Source organism: Nerophis lumbriciformis, linkage group LG01 (assembly GCF_033978685.3).
Source record: "Nerophis lumbriciformis linkage group LG01, RoL_Nlum_v2.1, whole genome shotgun sequence".
Lineage (NCBI taxonomy): Eukaryota > Metazoa > Chordata > Actinopteri > Syngnathiformes > Syngnathidae > Nerophis > Nerophis lumbriciformis.
This window is the reverse complement of record NC_084548.2, coordinates 33140078-33161358: the sequence shown is the minus strand read 5'-3', so window position 1 is coordinate 33161358 and position 21281 is coordinate 33140078. Positions and strand designations below refer to the sequence as shown.

At 39.1% G+C, this 21281-nt stretch overlaps 2 protein-coding genes across 3 annotated transcripts; both read right to left on the bottom strand.

The window, feature by feature from the left end:
- Nucleotides 1-6355: 6355 nt before the first annotated feature.
- pnpla1 (patatin-like phospholipase domain containing 1) lies at nt 6356-9943 on the bottom strand. The gene is made up of 9 exons (XM_061971021.2): nt 9632-9943; nt 9122-9354; nt 8991-9056; nt 8703-8912; nt 8490-8550; nt 8179-8412; nt 7962-8067; nt 7505-7627; nt 6356-7393 (listed from the first exon to the last, which is right to left on the bottom strand). Exons 1-9 carry the CDS (start codon nt 9837-9839, stop codon nt 7225-7227), a joined length of 1410 nt encoding a protein of 469 aa, XP_061827005.2. The 5' UTR covers nt 9840-9943; the 3' UTR covers nt 6356-7224.
- Nucleotides 9944-13509: 3566 nt separating this feature from the next.
- Nucleotides 13510-20713, bottom strand: etv7 (ETS variant transcription factor 7). Of its 2 annotated transcripts, XM_061971003.2 has the most exons (8): nt 20164-20713; nt 19949-20084; nt 19687-19851; nt 19447-19605; nt 14592-14708; nt 14240-14382; nt 14064-14164; nt 13510-13971 (listed from the first exon to the last, which is right to left on the bottom strand). In XM_061971003.2, exons 2-8 carry the CDS (start codon nt 20055-20057, stop codon nt 13782-13784), a joined length of 984 nt encoding a protein of 327 aa, XP_061826987.2. In that variant the 5' UTR covers nt 20058-20084; nt 20164-20713; the 3' UTR covers nt 13510-13781. The 2 variants fall into 2 exon arrangements, with proteins under 2 accessions (XP_061826987.2, XP_061826995.1); XM_061971011.2 differs by lacking the exon at nt 19447-19605.
- Between the last annotated feature and the right edge of the window lie 568 nt (nt 20714-21281).

Sequence of the window (21281 nt, the reverse complement as noted above, 5' to 3'; positions counted from 1 at the left end):
TTTGGTCACTGCATGACTGTAAGCTAATCAATACTAACATGCTATTTAGGCTAGCTGTATGTACATATTGACTCATCATGCCTCGTTTGTAGCTATATTTGAGTTAATGTAATTTCCTTTACTTATGTCGTCTTTGTGTTTAATTTATATTTGCATGTCTCATGACAAATTATCTGTATGTAATATTGGCTGCATTTCTGATAGTTGTTTGTGTGCCATGTTGTTCCAGACCACAGCAAACATTACCTAGCTTGCAAAGATTGTAATAAATATATTAGAAGAAGACAGTCTGCCGTTTCCTTTAACTTGGACACATACATCTATACCTTTGGCCATTAAAAGCCAGCCATTTCCTGTCAGGCTTGTCCCTGACAGTTTGGATAAGTTTTAGTTTTTCCTCTGTGTTTGTTTTATTTCCTGTCAGCACTCTTATTTTAGTTCAGTTTCCTGTTTGTCTCTCTGAGTGCTGTCCCCTCAGCTGTGGCTGATTGGCACCTGGCCACACCTGGTGTCAATCAGCCAGCTGCTATTTATACCTGCCCTGCCCTCCAGTCACTGCTAGATTATTGTCATGAATACTTGTCAGTAATACTTGTAGGTCCTACCTGTTACTTGTCTCTGTTCCTGTATGCCATGGACTGCTTTCTGTCTTTTTGTTCCTAGTTCCTGTTTGCTGGATCCTGTTTCCCGTTTTTCAGTTTGGCGTTCCTGGTTTGTGTCTTTTCTTTATTTTTACTTTTGGACATTAAATAATGTTTTCCCGCTCAATGCCTATCGTCATCCCTGCATCTTGGGGTTCGTCACCAACACAATGTGACAGAAGAGGAAAAACTAAAACGTATCCAAACTGCCAGGGACAAGCCTGACATTTCCAGGAGTTATCTCACCCTCTGAGTAGCCTCTGATTTACTTATGTTTCTAATGTTGTAAAAATGTGTAGAATAAATATTACATTTCAACATTTATGTCAACAAAGATTTGCGTCAGTCTGCGACACATAGTCATTTTGATAGTAGGCTATTATAGCTAATAAAAACATTTATATCATGTGTTGCCTTCATTACAGGACTTATATATGGCTTTTCATTTTTTGCGGTTCCTGACAGATTTATTTTTTGTATTTTTGGTCCAATATTATCATTGTATTTTTGGGTTGCCGACCCCTGGATTAGTGACCCCCTTGAAAACAATATGCTGCATCTCAAGGGGCTATCCCAAATAAATTGAAATTGATTCCTGGGAATCGTTTCCAGTTTTGTTAACGCCTCCCTTATCAAGCCCTGCGGGCGCACATCAACTCTTCATATGGCTTTGAAGTGCCACCAACAGTAGAGAGTTAGTCACGAGAGAGGATGACAACAGGGCAGCCTGTGCGACTAGGGAAGAGCCTTAAGGAATCAGGGAGATCAGACTTCCGCCGTTTGCCTCCTCTGTGTTTTCTGATGTGCATGTTTGAATATGGCCGCTGGCCACAGGTGTCGTCAATGCGCTTAACCACGGTGTTATACTTCTATGAATGATTCTGGATTTGGACATTGGTACCTTTACGGTGTATGAGACGGCTTCCACAACTAAGGTAAAGCAAGCCTTCACGGATGTGCTCGTTATGAAATGTTTATCAGTTGCCTTTTAGTTTTCTACTAGGTGACATTTTGTTACTTTAGGTTCATGGTTGACAACTGTGGTTCCTGCTGCACTCATCTTTAAGAGATTTGACTTTTACGCCATTTAGCCCAGGTAAATAACATTCATGGATGTGTCCATGGTTCAATGCACCTTAACCTGTGTCACACTAACAGGTGGTGTTTGGCGGCTTTTGGCTGGCAGCTAACCACTGATTCCCATCATGGGAGAGAATAGATTAGAATAGAAAATGTCACAATTTACCCTAGTAGAAGCAATCTTGGACATTGTGTTTTAGATATTTAAATATGTAATCATGACTGTTTACTAAAATGTTATCTTTGTTTGTAAAGATTGAGACTGCTTGACACACCAAGGACAGAACTCGAACTCATTAGTCTACCCCAGGGCAGCTGTGGCTATGAAAGTAGCTTACCACCACCAGGTGTGAATGATTGATGGGTTCTACATGTAAAGCGACTTTGGGTACTTAGAAAAGCGCTATATAAATCCCAGTTATTATTATTATTATTATTAGGTGTTTGCACAGACTAAAAGAACGGTATGCACCTCTTTGTTAATAAGGGGAAATTATTTAACAAATGTGAAAACCATTGTAAATGTGTGAATATTGTGCTAATAATTGTTGTCATGCTTTTATAGGAGGCCCAGCCCACACTATGTACTTACCCTTGTGCAAGTTTTTTTTTTAAGCTCTAAGCTTTAACTCCCCTTTTATAGTTGTGTAGCTAATTTGGGCAATTACAACCCCTATGTCATGTCCTAGGTGAGGACATGACATATTTTGATACAGCTCATTTTCTACTTTTATATTGCTTACAGTGTTCTTTTATTACTGCGTTTAGGTGTCCAAAACTCTACGTCTCTACCTGGGTTTGTCATAGACCTCCCCCAACCCCATATTACCCCTTGCCCCTAATGGACACAACTATTTATTGTGACGCTCTTTTTATTATTGTGAAACAATAAACAGATTATATTTGTCTATACACCAGCCTCTGGTCCATGTCATCACTGGACCTGTACCAGCGGGGTTACCAGCCTTAGAATTCAAGGGTCCCTTTCCTTAAGAAGGTGGAGTAGGTTGGGTTGATGAGGCGTCATGAAGCGTTTCGACACATTGCAAAACTGTATTGATACTGTGTCGATACTGTGTCACTAAATACTGACATCTGCTGGACATTAAAAATCCCTACAGGCAACCTATGGACCGACTCAACTGACACTGATTTTATGTCCTTTCTGATCATGGAAATGTATAAGAAACAAAAAAACAACGAAAGTGTCAACTGTATATGGCTTGTATACATGCATTTTCATGAAAAGAATACAAATAAACGATGATGATGATGATGACCTAGTATATACAATAATATAAACCAAGTCATTGTATTTCATTTAGGATTATTTCATATCTTCATTTAAATAAATATATATTTTTATCTTTTTTAGATACAGTCAATAAATAATGTGAACATGTTTTGTGAATGAGGATGCTTGTGAACTGGGAATTTATTTGTATTTTATTTTACACATTTTTATTTAAAAAAAACAGTTTTTCCAACGTATTACATTTTGGATGATTTCTCTTCTTAGTTATTATTTCTCTGGCTGTAGAAAAGACCCGCTCACAGGGCACAGAGGGGGCGGGAGTGCGACACAGTTCGCGTATCGGTCACGTGACCGAAACAGCTCATGATCGGTCACGTGACTTTCTAAAAGCGGTACGCGCACCGACACAGGGTTTTGCTCTATTAGCTCGACGCATACCCCGATGCATCGGTGTTGCCGGACCCATCACTAAGGTGTAGTTATCCAACTTGGTATTTTTAAACGTAGGATTGTTATTCATCATCATTCCACATTGCCACACATACAAAGTGGATATTTCATCAATGAGAGGAGATACTACCAATTAGCACACCCAGAATGTGATAACTTTGACACCTTTTCAATCCCCTCCAAGCCCAAAGTGAATCTCCACAGCCGCAATGTCAGCGCTTCGGCTGCTGTTGTTAGAGCAGTTAACTACTGCCTATCATGTTAGCGCCTAATTGTAAAAGCTTTATTTTTATCTTTAAACATGGAATGAATTATTACATTTGCAAGTAAAAACCATGCTCTCTTAATATGCTTCATTTTGGAATAATGTTGAAGTATTAGTTAACACATGCATGTGTCATGCCTGCATAACAGAATAGTCAGACCCAAACAAGTTTAATTAGGCAGAAAAATATCAAATATACATTCTGACATTGTCAAGAGATGTTCTCATTCATCCAGGTCATTGTATTCTAAGGGCATGTATTCATACTTGCCAACCTTGAGACCTCCGATTTCGGGAGGTGGGGGGCGGGGTGGGTGTGGTTAAGAGGGGAGGAGTGTATTTACAGCTAGAATTCACCAAGTCAAGTATTTCATATATATATATATATATATATATATATATATATATATATATATATATATATATAAAATAAATACTTGAATTTCAGTGTTCATTTATTTACACATATACACACACATAACACTCATCTACTTATTGTTGAGTTAAGGGTTGAATTGTCCATCCTTGTTCTATTCTCTGTCACTATTTTTTGAACCATGCTGAACACCCTCTCTGATGATGCATTGATGTGTGGCACGCACAAAAGTGCTTTCATCAAATGCACTAGGTGGCAGTATTGTCCCGTTTAAGAGTGTCACAACATTGCTGTTTACGGCAGACGAACTGCTTTACGGTAGACGAAAACGTGACTGTTGTTGTTGTGTGTTGTTACCGCGCTGGGAGGACGTTAATGAAACTGCCTAACAATAAACCCACATAAGAAACCAAGAACTTGCCCTCGATCATTCTACAGTTATAACGTGATTGGGCAGGTATGCTGTTTATATTGTGGGTTAGTGGACTCAGGTCTGCATGGACCTAAGTCCGCCTGAATTTCGGGAGAAAATTTGTCCCGGGAGGTCTTCGGGAGAGGCGCTGAATTTCGGGAGTCTCCCGGAAAATCCGGGAGGGTTGGCAAGTATGCATGTATTTGATCGCAGCCTCTCATCCAAATAGGCTTCATCAGTTCATGTTCATAGACTTAGATTGGTCAGACCAACTCTGATATAGACTATCTAGACTAGATCTGACCAATCTTTAATTTAATAAATGAAGCCTACTTAAAGGAGAGGAGAAATGTCTTCTAACATAAACCAAACAATCCAGTTGCGATCGAATGAATGCCCTAAAAGAAATTTTGACATTCATTTTCTATACCATCTATCCTGTTAAAGATAACTGCGGGGAGCTAGAGCCTATCCAAGCAGACTTTGGGAAAAATGCAGTCCACACTCTAGTCGCCAGTTAATCTAAAGACATGTCACTTGTTTCAACTTTCACAGTCAGTCACTGAATAGGGCTTAATCCCACACTGACACAAAGTCAGCCAAGTGAAGCACTACACTAACAGTGACCATGTTTTCCTTTTTAAGTGTATTACCCAATAAAGGATTTGGTGAAATGACCTGTGCATGATTTATTTTATCATTATCTCATTACTGTAAAAGGCAGGGCCCCAATATAGGTCGTCCTGTCTTTCTGCCCAATACACCATCATAGTGGTTATTGTAAGATACTACATTTTAATCCAATGCTGCATACCTGTTCAGGAAAGGAAAACAGAATGTCCCATGCATTATCATTCTATAATTATTTTCACCCAATAATAATGGGCAGAATAATCGACTCTCCCTTACCTATAACCCTGAGCAGTATATGCAAGGAAATTAAATAATCTAGCCCCTTAAAAATGAATGTAATCTTACAGTTTGTTATATGCTGCAAGATGGTTGACAAAAAAACAGATAATCTAGTATTATGTGCAGCTGGTGACATTGCACTTATTTTTGATTTATGATCGATGCTGTGGATTTATTAAGAACAAGTTGATCTATTTGTAAAAAAACAACAGCTACAGTATGCACCTTTTTAATTATTGCATTGCACTCTTGCCAATATAGTTTCTTAGATTCAAACAGTGACAGGGAGCAACTTATTTTGTAAGTTCTTGCAAGTGAAATAGTAGCAACTCTGTTTAATGATTAATGGTATTTTCATGTGCACTTGCATTATGATGACAAATACATGTGTACAAGTGTGATTTATGATAATACATCAACTCAAGCAAAACAGCACAGTGTGGGAGATGGAAACACTTGAGCTTGAGGGTTCTAATGTGCACTGGTTTATTGATGACTATGTAAGAGTAATAACTGCATTCGAACAACAGGAAATATCAAGTATAAAGTTAAAATGCTATTACGTCTGTGAAAAATTATTCTAAGAACATTCTGAACCATCAGCTCAGAAACAAACCAAATCAAAAATATGTTCCGTGCAACACTTACAATATTTGGCATATTATAATAATTTAGCAATGATGTGCTTGTGTTGCACGGGTTAGGTGCAAATCATGTTTGAATGTGCATGATTTACTCTTTAGGAGTTTATGAAAAATGGGTTGCTTTTAAAAAGCGAAGAATTACTCAATTTACTAGATTTTGCAGCTCCATTTTCATGAAATATAAATTTTGGAACAAGACGGTCCTTTCAAAATGAAGAGACACCCAATTATACCAACTGTGCTTTCTTTACAAGCATTGCCAATAAACATATGATTCCCATAATTTCATCCATTCCCAAAAGAAATAAATTCACATTGGCCACCTCTGTCTCTTTAATTTGAGATTCATAAAATCACAACAAACATTCTTTACAAAGCGTTAATTAACTACTGTAACCAATAATCATGACATACTGTGAATAATGAGTAAGCAAAACTAAAACAGGAAACATTATTTGTGTTCACACCATGCAATTATTCAATATCCTCATGTGTACTTTAACAGAAGTCCAGCAACTCTGACAGTAGTTTTAAGTGCTTCAATAAGTAGTTGAGAACTACAATGTTGCATATTTGTTACATATAACAATTATAGCAATGAAATGCATATTAGTTTTACTTCAGTCTACTGTTTACACAACAATGATCGTGGAAGGAACGATCATTTGCAATAACAGCACTTCATAAAGAACATTAAGGAATTTGGAATTTTACTGAAAGCTTGAAGTGTGTTGGAGGAAATGTAAAGCCCAAGCCCCAAAGCCGAAGACAATCCACCCGGCTATCGAAAAAGGAAGAAAAACATTGGTATTAAAGGGCCTCGAAAAGGTTGGTACACCGTGCGCCAAAGAAGAAGACACAGGGGGGAATGACCTCTCTGATAGGCTACAGTATGTATTTTGTTAAATGTGTGAATTAACTCAAGCACCTATGTAAATATTTCATGTTTCAATGTGTACACCTGTGGCTTATAGACCTGGGCAATCATATATGTACAAAATAAAATGTGTGTAAAATTTAGGTGGGTGCGGCTTTTGTGCTCTATAGCCCGGAAAATAAGGTACAATCTTAGAAAGCCTGCTTTGAAAAAAAACATAATAGTAAAGGAGCACACTGTACACAACCATTCCCGAGGGCCTTCCCGCTTGAGCTACATTTTTAAAGTCTTATTGCTTTTAATTCTGGTATTTTATAAACTTCGTAAGGGAAGTATGGAACGGCCACCTCCACACCGGACACTTTCGGAGTGAGCAGGGCAAGAAAGCTCCTTGTGACGAGTACGGCGATTCTGCTTATGCGAAACCTCCTTTTCTGATTGCTGTTTCAACAACTGAAGAATCAACATGAAGGGTAAGAACCTGGAGGGAAGACATGAAAAAAAAAATATATATAAAAACATGTGAACTCCAATGTTGAAAGCATATAAGTATAATGTCTGGTGAGATCATACAAAAAGAAATGTGCCTTACATGTCCATAAAGTTCTTCTTGAAGGTACCAAACATAATGCCGAGAAAGAAGACTGCAAACTGCCTCAGGCTATACAAAGTCCAAAAAGCCAAGTCTGGAGTCCTTTGGAACAGCAACTCCACTCTGCAGGGGATAAAGGAGGAGTGGAATTCATTACTATGCTTCTGCCTTGTTCAAATCCAAAGACAAATATTGACAAAACTAATGATTGTTGCATGGCAGCATTACTGTGAACTCTGTGAATGTCTTTGTGGGAATAATCCTAATTATTTCAGGTAAACTGTTTATAGTGAACGCTAAAGTAATGTATCTGGGGTCCACCATTGCTTACAGTAACATTGTGTTTTCATCTCTGCCACCACAATAAAGAGCGCAGTTTAAATTTGAAGTTTAAATTTTAGTTTTGAACACCCAAATGTAAAGGTTTTTTTTTTTTTGCTTGTTTGTTTGTTTTTACCTTTTCTCGGTCTGGAACAACCGCATGATAGTAAGCAACAAGTAAGCCAAGAAACCAACAGGAGGTCTCAGCATGTTGTTGTAATCTGTCACATTGTCAAGTAGAACTGTAAGACAAAAACAACCATGATTCACATTTCTGTTAATGTTGTTATTTAGGTCGCATCGAAAATGTTTGCTTCAAAGTGACGGTACAAGGGAAATAAGGCAATGCATACCGTTCTTTGAAGTGTCCGAAGAAATTGTCTGTTTTTTAATTGAGTTGCAAGACTGAAGTTCATCAGAACTGTCCATCTGCATGCTTTCGTCAACTTGAAAAGATGCCAATGTTGTCTCTGATTCCTCGTCCTCCTCTTCCTCTGACGTGGTTTCGAGGAATGTTGGCGTTTGAGTGCGACTGTAATTGTCCAGCTCCAGCATAATTGTTTTTTCCATCAAGTTTGAGACAAGCTCTGCATACAAACAGATAAAATTGTTTTGATTCATCTAATGTCATTTTGTTGGTACGCTTCTCCTCAAATTGACTTACGGTTGCTCAGAAGAAAATTAATGGCATCATTGTAACCGCTGTGATAGGCTTGCTCCACAGTCTGAAGAGAGAACACAGTTTCACAGTTTGTAAGGAATTGGAAGAAACCTTCTGACATTTCTAATCAATGATTCCTTTGACTGTTTACTGCTCAGAATGTAAAAGGGGAATATGAGGTTTTGCCTTAAGTTAATCACTTGACTAAGAATTTACCTCAACTTTTAGTGGGTAGAGTGCATTAAAGAACCTCAGGCCATTTGCCAAATTGCCCTTCAAGGTGAGTCCGGTCACCACCATGTCCCACATACAGGGTTTGTCTGCAGGACAGACGTCTGTCTCTCCAGAGAATGGAGACACCGTTAAAATGCGACCGGGTAATGAGAGCACTGGCAGTATACCGCTGAATCCACCATCCATGTAGTGCTGTAGGACAGAATAACAGAGACATATCATGGTAGAGTTGCTCAACAGTGCTTTCACCATGCTAGAAAATATACTTACTACTCCATTGATGGAGGGAGGTAGCATGCCACAATATCCAGGAACAAAACAGCTGCTAAGTAGTGCCTAAGGGAGAAAATCTAAAATTTAAAACATGTTTCTTGTTGAGGTTAAACTGTGGGCCAACTCACCTGTATAACATCATCTTTGGACAGGTACTCTGTGATGACACAGTGCTCGCCATTATCCAGACGGGTAACAGCCACAGCAAGACGCCCACTTGCGAGAAGATGTGCATCAGGAGGAAGATGTTTATGTAAGACGTATTCTAACCAGTGCAAAACATTGACTGAGGGACTGAACGGTCCAAGAGTGAAGCCGTGCATCTTTTTGGCATAACTCAGCATCTCATTCCGCATTGTAACTGAGAACGAGAGTATTTTTTTTTTCAATTAGAAACGTCATACATAACATACATTCATAAAACGCTCAGGTTTTCTCTGGGAATTTAATTGATCACGACTGGAATGTTCAATTTGCCTTAGAAGACGTTTTGCCTCTCATCCGAGCAGGCTTCATTAGTTTATGGTCATACCTAGTCAATATAAGTCTCCGAAGGCAAATTGAACAGTCCGGTTGCGATCGACTGAATGCCCTAAGAGTACAATGACCTGGATCAACGAGAACAGTCATAGACTTACTCAGGTTTATTTCACAGGCAACAGCAGCGGCTACCAACGATCCTGCCGATGATCCGAGTATACACGGCGCCGTTCGCACTATCCAAGGTGCATTTTGTAGAAAGCACTGGGCAACCCCTAACTGGTAGGTGGCCAAGAAGCCAGATCCAGAGAAGGATATGGATGACGGTCCTTCTCTACAATTAATGCTAGATACCTCTAAGACCATTTTCAAAGTTGACAGTATAGGGAATGTATCACTATTTCAATGTCTGGTCGACAAAAAGCATCAGCGGTTTGGGTGTAGCCCAAAAGAATCAGCGTCTGGCTGGGAAGATATCCGGTGAAAAATGAGAAGAGGTTTTATCAGGATGCCTTTTAAAAAGATCATAATTAGCCACAGCATGTTGGTCATGGACATAAGACAGCTTACAACACTCTTACTGTTTAAATGTTTGCCACTGTTTTTTTTTTTTTTGCTTCCCTGAAACAGGCATTCATATGACACCATTAGATGAGAAGTTGCAGGCCACTTCAAATCTGGGTATGAATTGTAAGATAGAATTCTTGTTTAAAATGTATCCCACAACAATCATACTAATTTCATATAAAGCCGTACTTTTATCATGTCTTACAGTAAAATAATTTTCAGCACATGTATGAAATAGTCTGGTAAGTATATATATATATATATATATATATATATATATATATATATATATATATATATATATATATATATATATATATATATATATATATATATGTATATATATATATATATATATATACATATATATATATATATACCGGTATATATATATATATATATATATATATATATATATATATATATATATATATATATATATATATATATGACGTGCAGTCAGGGGAGGCAGGTGAGACGAGGCCTCACGTGCCATCATAGAAAGAAAAAAAATGTAAAAAGACAAAAAAATAATTAAATTGTTATATGTATCCAGTGATTATACTATAACGTTATTTTCCATTTAACTTCACCAGTTTTAGATTATTTTTTCTCAAAATCGCTGAATTTTCGCATTTGCCGGAGCAGTGGGCAGCAGCGGCGCCGCGCCCGGGAATCATTTTTGGTGATTGAACCCCGAATTCCAACCTTTGATGCTGAGTGCCAAGCAGAGAAGAATGCTGGTATGAGCTTTTAAACATAACCCGTCAACTGCTGCCAATCAAATGGTGAATAAGATACTCTTTAGGGTTCATATGTTTGTAAATCTGACTGTGATGAAGTCAGTGCCTCACCAGCCATGAACCTCACCGCACGTCACTGATATATATATATATCCATCCATCCCATCCATCCATTTTCTACCACTTATTCCCTTCGGGGTCGCGGGGGGCGCTGGAGCCTATCTCAGCTACAACCGGGCGGAAGGCGGGGATATATATATATATATATATATATATATATATATATATATATATATATATATATATATATATATATATATATATATATATATATAGTGAGGCACTGACTTCATCACAGTCAGATTTACAAACATATGAACCCTAAAGAGTATCTTATTCACCATTTGATTGGCAGCAGTTAACAGGTTATGTTTAAAAGCTCATACCAGCATTCTTCCCTGCTTGGCACTCAGCATCAAGGGTTGAAATTGGAGGTTAAATCACCAAAAATTATTCCCGGGCGCGGCGCCGCTGCTGCCCACTACGCCCCTCACATCCCAGGGGGTGATCAAGGGGATGGGTCAAATGCAGAGGACAAATTTCTTTACACCTAGTGTGTGTGTGACAATCATTGGTACTTTAACTTAACTTTAACTTTACACATACAAACTGTAGCACACAAAAAAGCACATTTAATTAAAAAAAAACGTTATTATGGTCTTACCTTTACTTAAAAGTGCGGGAACAGTGGTGTTCGTGTTGGAGGAGTTGTGAATGAATGAAATATGAAATCCATGCTGCAGTCTGCAAGTGTACTTAATGTTGTGTTCCTGCAGTCGTTCACGGCTCCTCCGGCGCGAGCATTGTTGTTTTTGCACTTTTTGGCTTCTTGTTAAGTGACTTTTTTTGGGTGGATTCGGTCTTGCACGTGAAGGGTTTGGGTGTGGGCTTTGGTTGGTGTGGCGCTCCCGTCGGGGGGTGCGCGGGGTGCATTAACCGGCACCAGGAGGCGGGATTACTTGAGCCTCACCCAGTGCGTCTTCGCAGCAGTTTTATGATTGCTCAGCACAAGAAATACGTTACACACATACAGTTGTTGACAAAATACACTGTACATTATATACCTCAGCTAACTAAACTATGGAAATGTATAATATAATTCATATAGCAATACGGTCTCACTGCACAGCAGGCCAGCAGTTAGCCGAGTCATTGCGCAATCCATGTTGAGGCTCAATTGAGTGACGTGCCTCAACTGGCTGCTGATCACCGCACCGTCTCTTCTCAGTATTTGAACGGCAAATGTGAAAATTCAGCGATTTTGAATAAAAATAATCTAAAACTGGTGACGTTAAATGGAAAATAACTTTATAGTATAATCACATATAACAATTTAATTACTTTTTTTTCTTTTTACCTTTTTTTTCTTTCCATGATGGCACGTGAGGCCCCGCCTTACCTGCCTCTAGTGACTGCACGTCACTGATATATATATATATATATATATATATATATATATATATATATATATATATATATATATATATATATATATATATCCATCCATCCATCCATCTTATTCCGCTTATCCGAGGTCGGGTCGTGGGGGGCAGCAGCCTAAGCAGGCAAGCCCAGACTTCCCTCTCCCCAGCCACTTCGTCCAGCTCCTCCCGGGAGAGATAGTCTTCCAAACGTGTCCTGGGTCTTCCCCGTGGCCTCCTACCGGTCGGACGTGCCCGAAACACCTCCCTAGGGAGGCGTTCGGGTGGCATCCTGACCAGATGCCCGAACCACCTCATCTGGCTCCTCTCGATTTATATATATGTATATATATATATCACTGTGTGTAATGATACAGCGGCCACAAATATTAAATAAACTTGTTAAATAAAACCTCTATATTGTTTTTATTTAATGTTTAGACCTACTATGCTACAATATTTTAATGTTGGTCATTATGGTGGTACTTGGAAAGCCAAGTGTTTTCTAAGATGTTAGTTGGTGAATTTTTTTTTGAGAACTACTAGACTATACATAAACTATACATTCAATGATAGCTGAAAACACACAAAGCTTAATACACGTGCAAGTGTTACGTACGAGTTGGCGTCCTCTAAGCCAGTGTTTTTCTCATCAATAACAAGACTCTACATTGGTGCATGGGACTTTGACGCGAGCAGTCAAAAGATGAGATGCGAGACGTAAAGGAGTCGATGGGACTCAGCACAACCCTTAATGCCAACAAGTCTGCTCCTAGCTATCATCAGCTGTCTGCATGGGCAATGCTAAGAGGAGAAGAACTATGTTGATGAACTTCATCTTCAACATCATAAGCTCCATGTAACATTGCTGAGCTGTGCAATAACAACGCGGGACACGCAATGCCAACAACACAGCAAAAGGTCGTAAGCTGTGACTGTCAAGTTCACCAACTTTTGGCAGAACAATTTACGCCTGTGGTTTAAGCCCAGTTCTAACTTAGCAGAATTACCCAGGATGTGATTAACTATTTCCACATCATGTAAGTACTACTTTGTACTGTAATCTACAGTAGAAAACATAAAAGGCTATTATATTGGGTGAAACGTGTGTAAAAGTGACTACTCTATGGGTGTTATTTCATATGAAGATGCCTCTAATTATGTTAAAAAATATATATGATACCAACTTTATTTATAGATTCATTTAAAAACAACAACAGTTAAAAACAAAGTGCTGTACACCACAGACAATTGAAAATATAGGAAAGCATAAAAACAAAGATTTAACAAAAAATTCAAAACAAAAGTAATTTACAAATTCAGGAACAAAATAATAGATTAAAAATGGTCTTAAAAACCACAAATCATATTTAGAATAATGTATTTCTTTGTAAACATTTAAAAATATTTTTTAAATGATGAGTGAAAAAACATCATATACTCCAGCAAAATCATCATGAAGTTCATACAACCTTCTATTTGTAGAAGGTGGTATGTTGTATAACTTATTTTTTTAATCATCTCACAAGGGGGCTGGTTGGAGAGCAGTTAGGAGAAACACGATCCGGTGAAACCTCAAAATGCTCATGGCTTAATTGATATGTAGGACTGCTGTCTGGAAAGTCACTGTCATGCAGGGGAGCGTGATCCGGAGACTGAGCAGGGTCTGTCTGCTCTCTCCGGGTGTCCTGAGGCGTTTTCAGAAACCTGTAAGTGACAAATATGACATGATCACAAACAGTATGACATGGTACAGTGTTGGAGAAAGAGGACAGAGAGTGACAAAGTGGGAACGAGACCTGAAGAGCAGTTTTTGTCCTCGCTCCTTTTTGATGATGTTGAGTTTGTAGTAGTGCCTCAAAGCCCGGGACATTTTTTCATATGTCATATTGTCTCGGTTCTATACAAACACATATAAAACATCATATTGCTGCAGAATACACTTTTTAACATTTGAACCACATTTGGTGCTAACCTTGTGGCATCCCCAGAGACGTGCCAGGCCGTTGGGATCCACCACTCTGAACACCAGGCTGCTTCGGTCCTCCCATCGGATATATTCTTGATATCGGCCATCACAAAGCAGTGTATAGACATAATCACACAGGAGTCTGCACTCTGTTCCAATAAGCAAAAAATAAAACAAAAAGTAAAAAAATAAAGAAAAATCTGGATTTAAACCTATGTATACAATGTTATCCATGTATAGAGCTGTGTACGTCATGCACTGTACATATTTTGAGTTTTATTATCGTTGACCTTTCAGTTTTCATGTTGATGATTGACATTGTTTATTGATACTTTTCTATGACTTTTCACAGCATTACCTGGCAAACGACCATTGGGTCTGAGAATTGCCGTTCTTGGCTTCTCTCTCCAAGACAAATTAAGAGGTTCCTGGATTTGACTTTCTTTTTCAGGGAAGAAGTCTTGTTTTTGGGGAACTGTTGAGACAAAGAAGGAGAAAAAACAAAAAGAGAGGCAACAGTCGTCAAAGTACTGAAAGTAAAACAGGGAAAGTGTGGCGTTCCTCACAAATAAAACTGAAAGCAAAATACATTTTCAGATCTGCTGACTTCTTATCAGATGTTTGAATGCTGCAGCATTATATAATTAACATTAGTTTTATTGTTTTCATTCATTGGATTGATCAACATTTTAAAGTAGCTGCTGAAGATAAATTGTTTTTCAGAAAAGCTTCCTGGCACTCTTACCACTTCCTTTGAAGTAAACCACTTTATTCTAACAGTCAATGAGTTTATTTGTTTCTCTCAAATGCAATTTCCAAAAATCTAGTGTAGTCAGGTCTAGTCTAGTTTAGTCTGCTATTCTGCTACAGTTTTTGTTGATTCCTTTTACTCTATTCATAAACTCTTGTAACTGAAGCGGCCTTTGTACAAGCAACCACACTGAACTGTGACACACTCAAACTGTTAGTAATATAATAGATATTGGAACCAACTCATATATGTTTTGCATGCTTGTGAAGCATCCGGGAGGTAAGGTTTGACAAAAAACAAATCACTACAGGGTCACACTCTTTATTAAGTACAACAATTATATTCATTTGGCCATGTGTGGACATTATTTTGACTATAAACTTATAATTGATGAGTGCTGTCTTTTATGGCAGATTTGTGTGGCACAGTTTCGACATTTTATATAAAATATGCTTGTACTGTATATAAAACTCTTCATGGACTCACATCACCAATACTGAGAGACTTCAAAGGGTTAAAACCCACGATCGGCAGAACTACCTGAGTTACGACTAATTTACACAGTCAGCCCTCTCAGTCAGGGGCTGCAACATCTGGAATAACATCCCTCACACAATTAGAGAATACATTGACACCATGTCAAAACTGTACTCATTGAGCTGTTTGGACTTCACGCTGCACGATACGTATATATGGAACGTGGACTACGACCACCCAATGTAACTGTTTTTGAGCAGTACATGCCTACATATACGTATTTCACCATGCACTGCATATATATACTGTATATACTATGCTGACTTTTTATTTGTATTTTATGTATTATTCATTTTGCTATGATTATGGTGTGTTCTATTAATTGTTGGCATTCTATACCTTGCCCAGGTACTACAGTTGAAAATTAGCTCTATGGCTAACACTGACAGAAATGTTATTAAAGGGGACCTGTGATGATTTTAATCTACATTTAAAACACATCCTTGTGATCAAGATCATTTGGTATATATTGTGCGTAATGTTTTCTCCATTGTCACTTGTATTATCTATTTTTGAGTCCATCTACAAGATGATTGATTAGGGAGGCGTTGCACAGATTGCAAATGAAACCATCCTCTCCAAAAATATCATAATTTGTCTGGTGTAAATGTACGCTGTTTAAAAATATATCTTGAAGTTGTCATCATTGTTTTTTTCTCCAGACACAGTTGAAAATAAACTTCATGAACATCATAGATTCACCCGGTCACCAAATTAGGTACACCTGCACATTCGCAAATTGCATTTAAAAAAGCTTTTTTTTTTTTTTTTTTTTTTTTAAACAAAATTCATGTCACTGCATGTTGCACATTGGTGTTACTACATGCATGCCAAGATCATATACAAATAATACTTTATCCTCCGATGTGTTTGCGTTTCCTCATAGTCTGCTCCTATAACTTGACTTAGAAGGGTCGTATCATGATTTTTTTTTCACATCTGAAACACTTCCTTGTGGTCGACATAACATGTAAAGGTCAAAACTTTGTATAGGTTGTGTTTTACAGAACAGCTTTCTGACTGCCCCTTTAAAAAGTTAGAAATAACAACGATAGAGAATTTTAGTCATTCGTGTGCGAGTCAGTCTGCGCCACAACAAGAGGACAGAGAAACAAAAAACGTATTGACTTCAACTGGATAAAATGGCGGACTCGCACAAAGCTCTTCCGGTAAACCTCTGCAATACAGTATTGTATATGGAGATACCCACTGACGTAACTAAGGCAAAATATGTAACTTAAAGGGGACCTGCACTTTTTTTTAAATTTTGCCTTTAACAATCATTATGAGGGACAAGAAGACAAAAGTTTGTTTTTGTTTTGCAGTCTAACATAGAAATGCAGCTAATGTTGCAATCAATTCTACCACTAAATCACTTTAAAAATGCATTCAAAACATGTCAACAATAATAATAACCATTGTTACTGTAAGAGCTAACACTGAAGAACTATTTTTCTAGCGTACTAGCACTTCGGTATTAGTCGTAAAAGCTAACTACGACGAGCAATAAGCTAGCTTCTACGACAACACAAAACGTGTTGAGTTTGTAATGCACAACATGCGATACAACACTAATCTGTACTAACTTAAAAATGTGGTCAATCATATTACAGTAACTGTAAAGTAATAGCCCACATTTCATGTGTTGTTTGTACACATCTAGCCAGACAGCAAACGCCGTCTGTCATGACACATGCATGATTTGCTGCGTGTATCACGATTGATATAAAGTGTGACTCACTTGATGGACAGCTGTCTCTTTGGTCCAGCTGGCCAAGGACATTTTTTTTCTGGTTTATTTGGGTTAGCACGCCATTTATGCCTAAATAATTTGTCTCCAAATTCCACATTTGCAGCTTCGAGTCGCTTTCACCTCACTTTATCAGCTTCTGTCTGCTCTAATATCTGACGGTCTTCTTCGTGCTTGCTTCTGGAAGCAGCAGTTCATCCTCTGTTTATTGAGGTTCAAAAAGATAAGGTTGTGAATCCTCATTTGTCCAAAAATAGTCATTGTCGGGAAGTCGTGTGGGGAGTGCTCAGAGAGTATGGGGTATCGGACTGTCTGATTGTGGCGGTCCGCTCCCTGTATGATCAGTGTCAGAGCTTGGTCCGCATTGCCGGCAGTAAGTCGGACACGTTTCCAGTGAGGGTTGGACTCCGCCAAGGCTGCCCTTTGTCACCGATTCTGTTCATAACTTTTATGGAAATAATTTCTAGGCGCAGTCAAGGCGTTGAGGGGATCCGGTTTTTGTGGCTGCAGGATTAGGTCTCTGCTTTTTGCAGATGATGTGGTCCTGATGGCTTCATCTCGCCAGGATCTTCAGCTCTCACTGGATCGGTTCGGAGCTGAGTGTGAAGCGACTGGGATGAGAATCAGCACCTCCAAGTCCGAGTCCATGGTTCTCGCCCGTAAAAGGGTGGAGTGCCATCTCCGAGTTGGGGAGGAGATCTTGCCCCAAGTGAAGGAGTTCAAGTACCTCAGAGTCTTGTTCACGAGTGAGGGAAGAGTGGATCGTGAGATCGACAGGCGGATCGGTGCAGCGTATTCAGTAATACGGACGCTGTATCGATCCGTTGTGGTGAAGAAGGAGCTGAGCCGTAAGGCAAAGCTCTCAATTTACCGGTCGAGCTACGTTCCCATCCTCACCTATGGTCATGAGCTTTGGGTTATGACCAAAAGGACAAGATCACGGGTACAAGCGGCCTAAATTAGTTTCCTCCGCCGGGTGGCGGGGCTCTCCCTTAGAAATAGGGTGAGAAGTTCTGCCATCCGGGAGGAACTCAAAGTAAAGCCGCTGCTCCTACACATCGAGAGGAGCCAGATGAGGTGGTTCGGGCATCTGGTCAGGATGCCACACGAACGCCTGTGTTTAGGGCACGTCTGACCGGTAGGAGGCCACGGGGAAGACCCAGGACACGTTGGGAAGACTATGTCTCCCGGCTGGCCTGGGAACGCCTCGGGATCCCCCGGGAAGAGCTGGACGAAGTGGCTGGGGAGAGGGAAGTCTGGGTTTCCCTGCTTAGGCTGCTGCCCCCGCGACCCGACCTCGGATAAGCGGAAGAAGATGGATGGATGGATGGATAGTCATTGTCGTTGTTTGTTACCAAGTCTGCCATTATTATAACACACACAAGACATTGTATCTAGAAGTATGAACACACATTGTCGGACGTGCGCTGCTATGGAAATGGAAATCAATGCGCGGAAGAAGTCAGTCCTGGCATTAATTAAAATGATCAAAATACAGTAAATATTGAACATATTACTTATTGTTATGAAGGTGTCTGTAACTACATTATATATAGACCTGCAGTGTGTATATAAAACATTAATGGAGGGTTTACAACAGTGACTGCCATGAGCCGCATCTTTCAAGCGTTTGTCATCTTTAAAATCCTAATAAAAAAACAAAAAGACATGTGTGTTCTTGTCTCTAATAATGATCGTAAACAATAGGCAGCATCCCAAAAAAGTGCAGTTCCCCTTTAAGTCTCAAATTCCAAACGGCTCATTTGGAGCAATTTTGGAAGAAGGCAAAATTGTTTTATAAATATCTCCGACGTGCCTCCGTAGTCTGATTTCAAATTTTCAGTACTTTTGGGATCCCAAGTACACAAAAGCAGGTACCGGTACCATAGCTAAGAAAAGTTGGTTTTGCATAATTGGACCCTTTAAATGTCCAAATAATAAGTCCATATTACTGTGATGTCACGATGTAGCCAGACTGCAACACAGAGGCATTCAAAACTGTGTGCAAGCTGACGAACAAATTGTATGAAACTTATGATTTGACGCTCTGACATGATTTAACAGTATCCAACAACATTTATAAAATCATCAGAAGTCCCCCTTTAATGCGTGCTGTCCGTGTTATAAATAAATTAAAATAAACATTTGGAATATGTTCCAAAATATGCGTCCGACCTTGTGTGTTATCTGGCGAAGGAGACGCTGGCTCTTCAACTTTTGGGTCAGTGATCCGAGGCATATCTGTTCTTTGGATGCAAGACTTGTTTGGGGTGTCACACACAACGCCCCTTGGTCGCTTTTTTACGCACTGCAGGATCTCATACAGAACATCACCTGCAGACAACCAGGTTTCCAAACACGCAGTTATCTAAATATAGTCCCGTCAATGCACGCTGCATTTGTCGACAGCGTTACCTGAACTGGGACAACGGTATCGGAAGTCTTCCTTGGTAAGCAGGCACAGGGCTCGGCCGTTCATCTCAAAGCGTCCATTCTCAGGCCGGCGTAGTGAATACTCCTTCTCGGCCCAGTGGAGCCAGTGGGCAACGTCGTCCTTATCCCACAGAGACGGGTTTATTCCTGAAAGAAGTAATAGAGTACTTCCAATAAAGAGTGTTTTTTGAGAAAAGTGCTGCTTGGGTTCCTGTAGATTCTATAGAAGGAACAATTGACTCACGTAGTTGTCCAGGAAGATGCCAGAGGTCCTCCTGTGTGGGTGGACTGTCCTGTGGAAGTGTGTCAAGGGGGCAGTGATGCCCACTGAGTCTGGTCTGCCTTGCATGCATTACAGTGAAGTTGTGTCTGTTGTCTTGCTGAAACCAAACATAGACACACAAATAAATGCACACGTTCTCTCACAAAGTTAAACAGTGGCTCTCAGCACTGACGTACCTTGACCAAAGGTTACACTGAAATGCTCCGTAGACACCCGTCAATCAAAAGTATGGTCCTGATAAAAGTGCACAATACGCAACATAAAGCTTCGAGCATGTGATCCTACAGCAGCTTTTTTTTTTTTTTTTTTTTTTTTTAAATGGACGTCGTTTTTCCAGAAACACTAGTCTGCTGTTTCCTTATTCGAGCCTTCCGGGAAATGAAAACGAAAGAAACATAATCCATTCCTTACGGGGATTGCCCGCAAAATAGTCTGATTGGATGAGGCAGGACAGCGGTTATTTGTACGGCAGCACCTTTCATATTGTGTGACCTAGTAAACATTAAAATACCACAAATATGATTACGAGTGTGAGACCAGCGTTACATACTTTAATTAGAGCGAAATAAAGAGAAGATTTGGGAGCATTTAGGAGTCCTCTTTAAAAGCGCAACAAGTACTACCAGTCTAATTTGTCTATCGAATTAAATCAATTTATGGCACAATAATAAGTCTATCTTTAAATAAAAATACGTCGCTTAGAATTAAAGGCAAAATCCAGTTTTTGTTTTGAACAACAACAAAGGGTAGTACATTAAATACAACAGCAGACGGCGCTTGTCTTTATCCATTTAGACAAACGAAGAAGAACTTTAATGACGCAGGTCACAGGGGAAAACACTGAGGAACAAATGATACAGTCTTGTTTTAAAGATGTGCTATTTGGATTTACACTGTATGAAAAAAAATTGAATAGGAATTTTACCTTTGCAACCTCTTTATACTATTAGCTAAGTTTTATATTCATAAATGTAAGTTTCTCAATACCCGACCTTTTTTTTGTGCCTTTAAAAAAGAATTAGAACTCTACTTTAAAACACTCTCTACCTCTAACAACCAAAAAGCTGTGAAAACTATGACGCTGTGTTCCAAATTTAAATTATTTAAGAAACTTGTGTGAGCCCCCCGGCGCTGTTTTGAACTGTTTCTGTATTTGTTTTGATTATTATTATTTCTTGATTGTTTGTACATGTTTGATTGAGACTTTTATTAGTAGGTTGCACAGTGAAGTACATATTCTGTACAATTGACCACTAAATGGTAACACCCGAATATGTTTTTCAACTTGTTTAAG

Excerpts from the sequence above, each read along its gene's own strand:
- etv7 (XM_061971003.2), bottom strand. The coding sequence starts at position 20,057 with ATGCATGCAAGGCAGACCAGACTCAGTGGGCATCACTGCCCCCTTGAC. Across the intron at positions 19,852-19,948 it reads GCATCTTCCTGGACAACTAC|GAATAAACCCGTCTCTGTGG; the intron begins GTGAGTCAATTG and ends TACTTCTTTCAG. Across the intron at positions 14,709-19,446 it reads TTCGCCAGATAACACACAAG|TTCCCCAAAAACAAGACTTC; the intron begins GTCGGACGCATA and ends TTGTCTCAACAG.
- pnpla1 (XM_061971021.2), bottom strand. The coding sequence starts at position 9,839 with ATGGTCTTAGAGGTATCTAGCATTAATTGTAGAGAAGGACCGTCATCC. Across the intron at positions 8,068-8,178 it reads TTCGGACACTTCAAAGAACG|TTCTACTTGACAATGTGACA; the intron begins GTATGCATTGCC and ends TTTGTCTTACAG. Across the intron at positions 7,394-7,504 it reads AAGAAGAACTTTATGGACAT|GTTCTTACCCTTCATGTTGA; the intron begins GTAAGGCACATT and ends TCTTCCCTCCAG.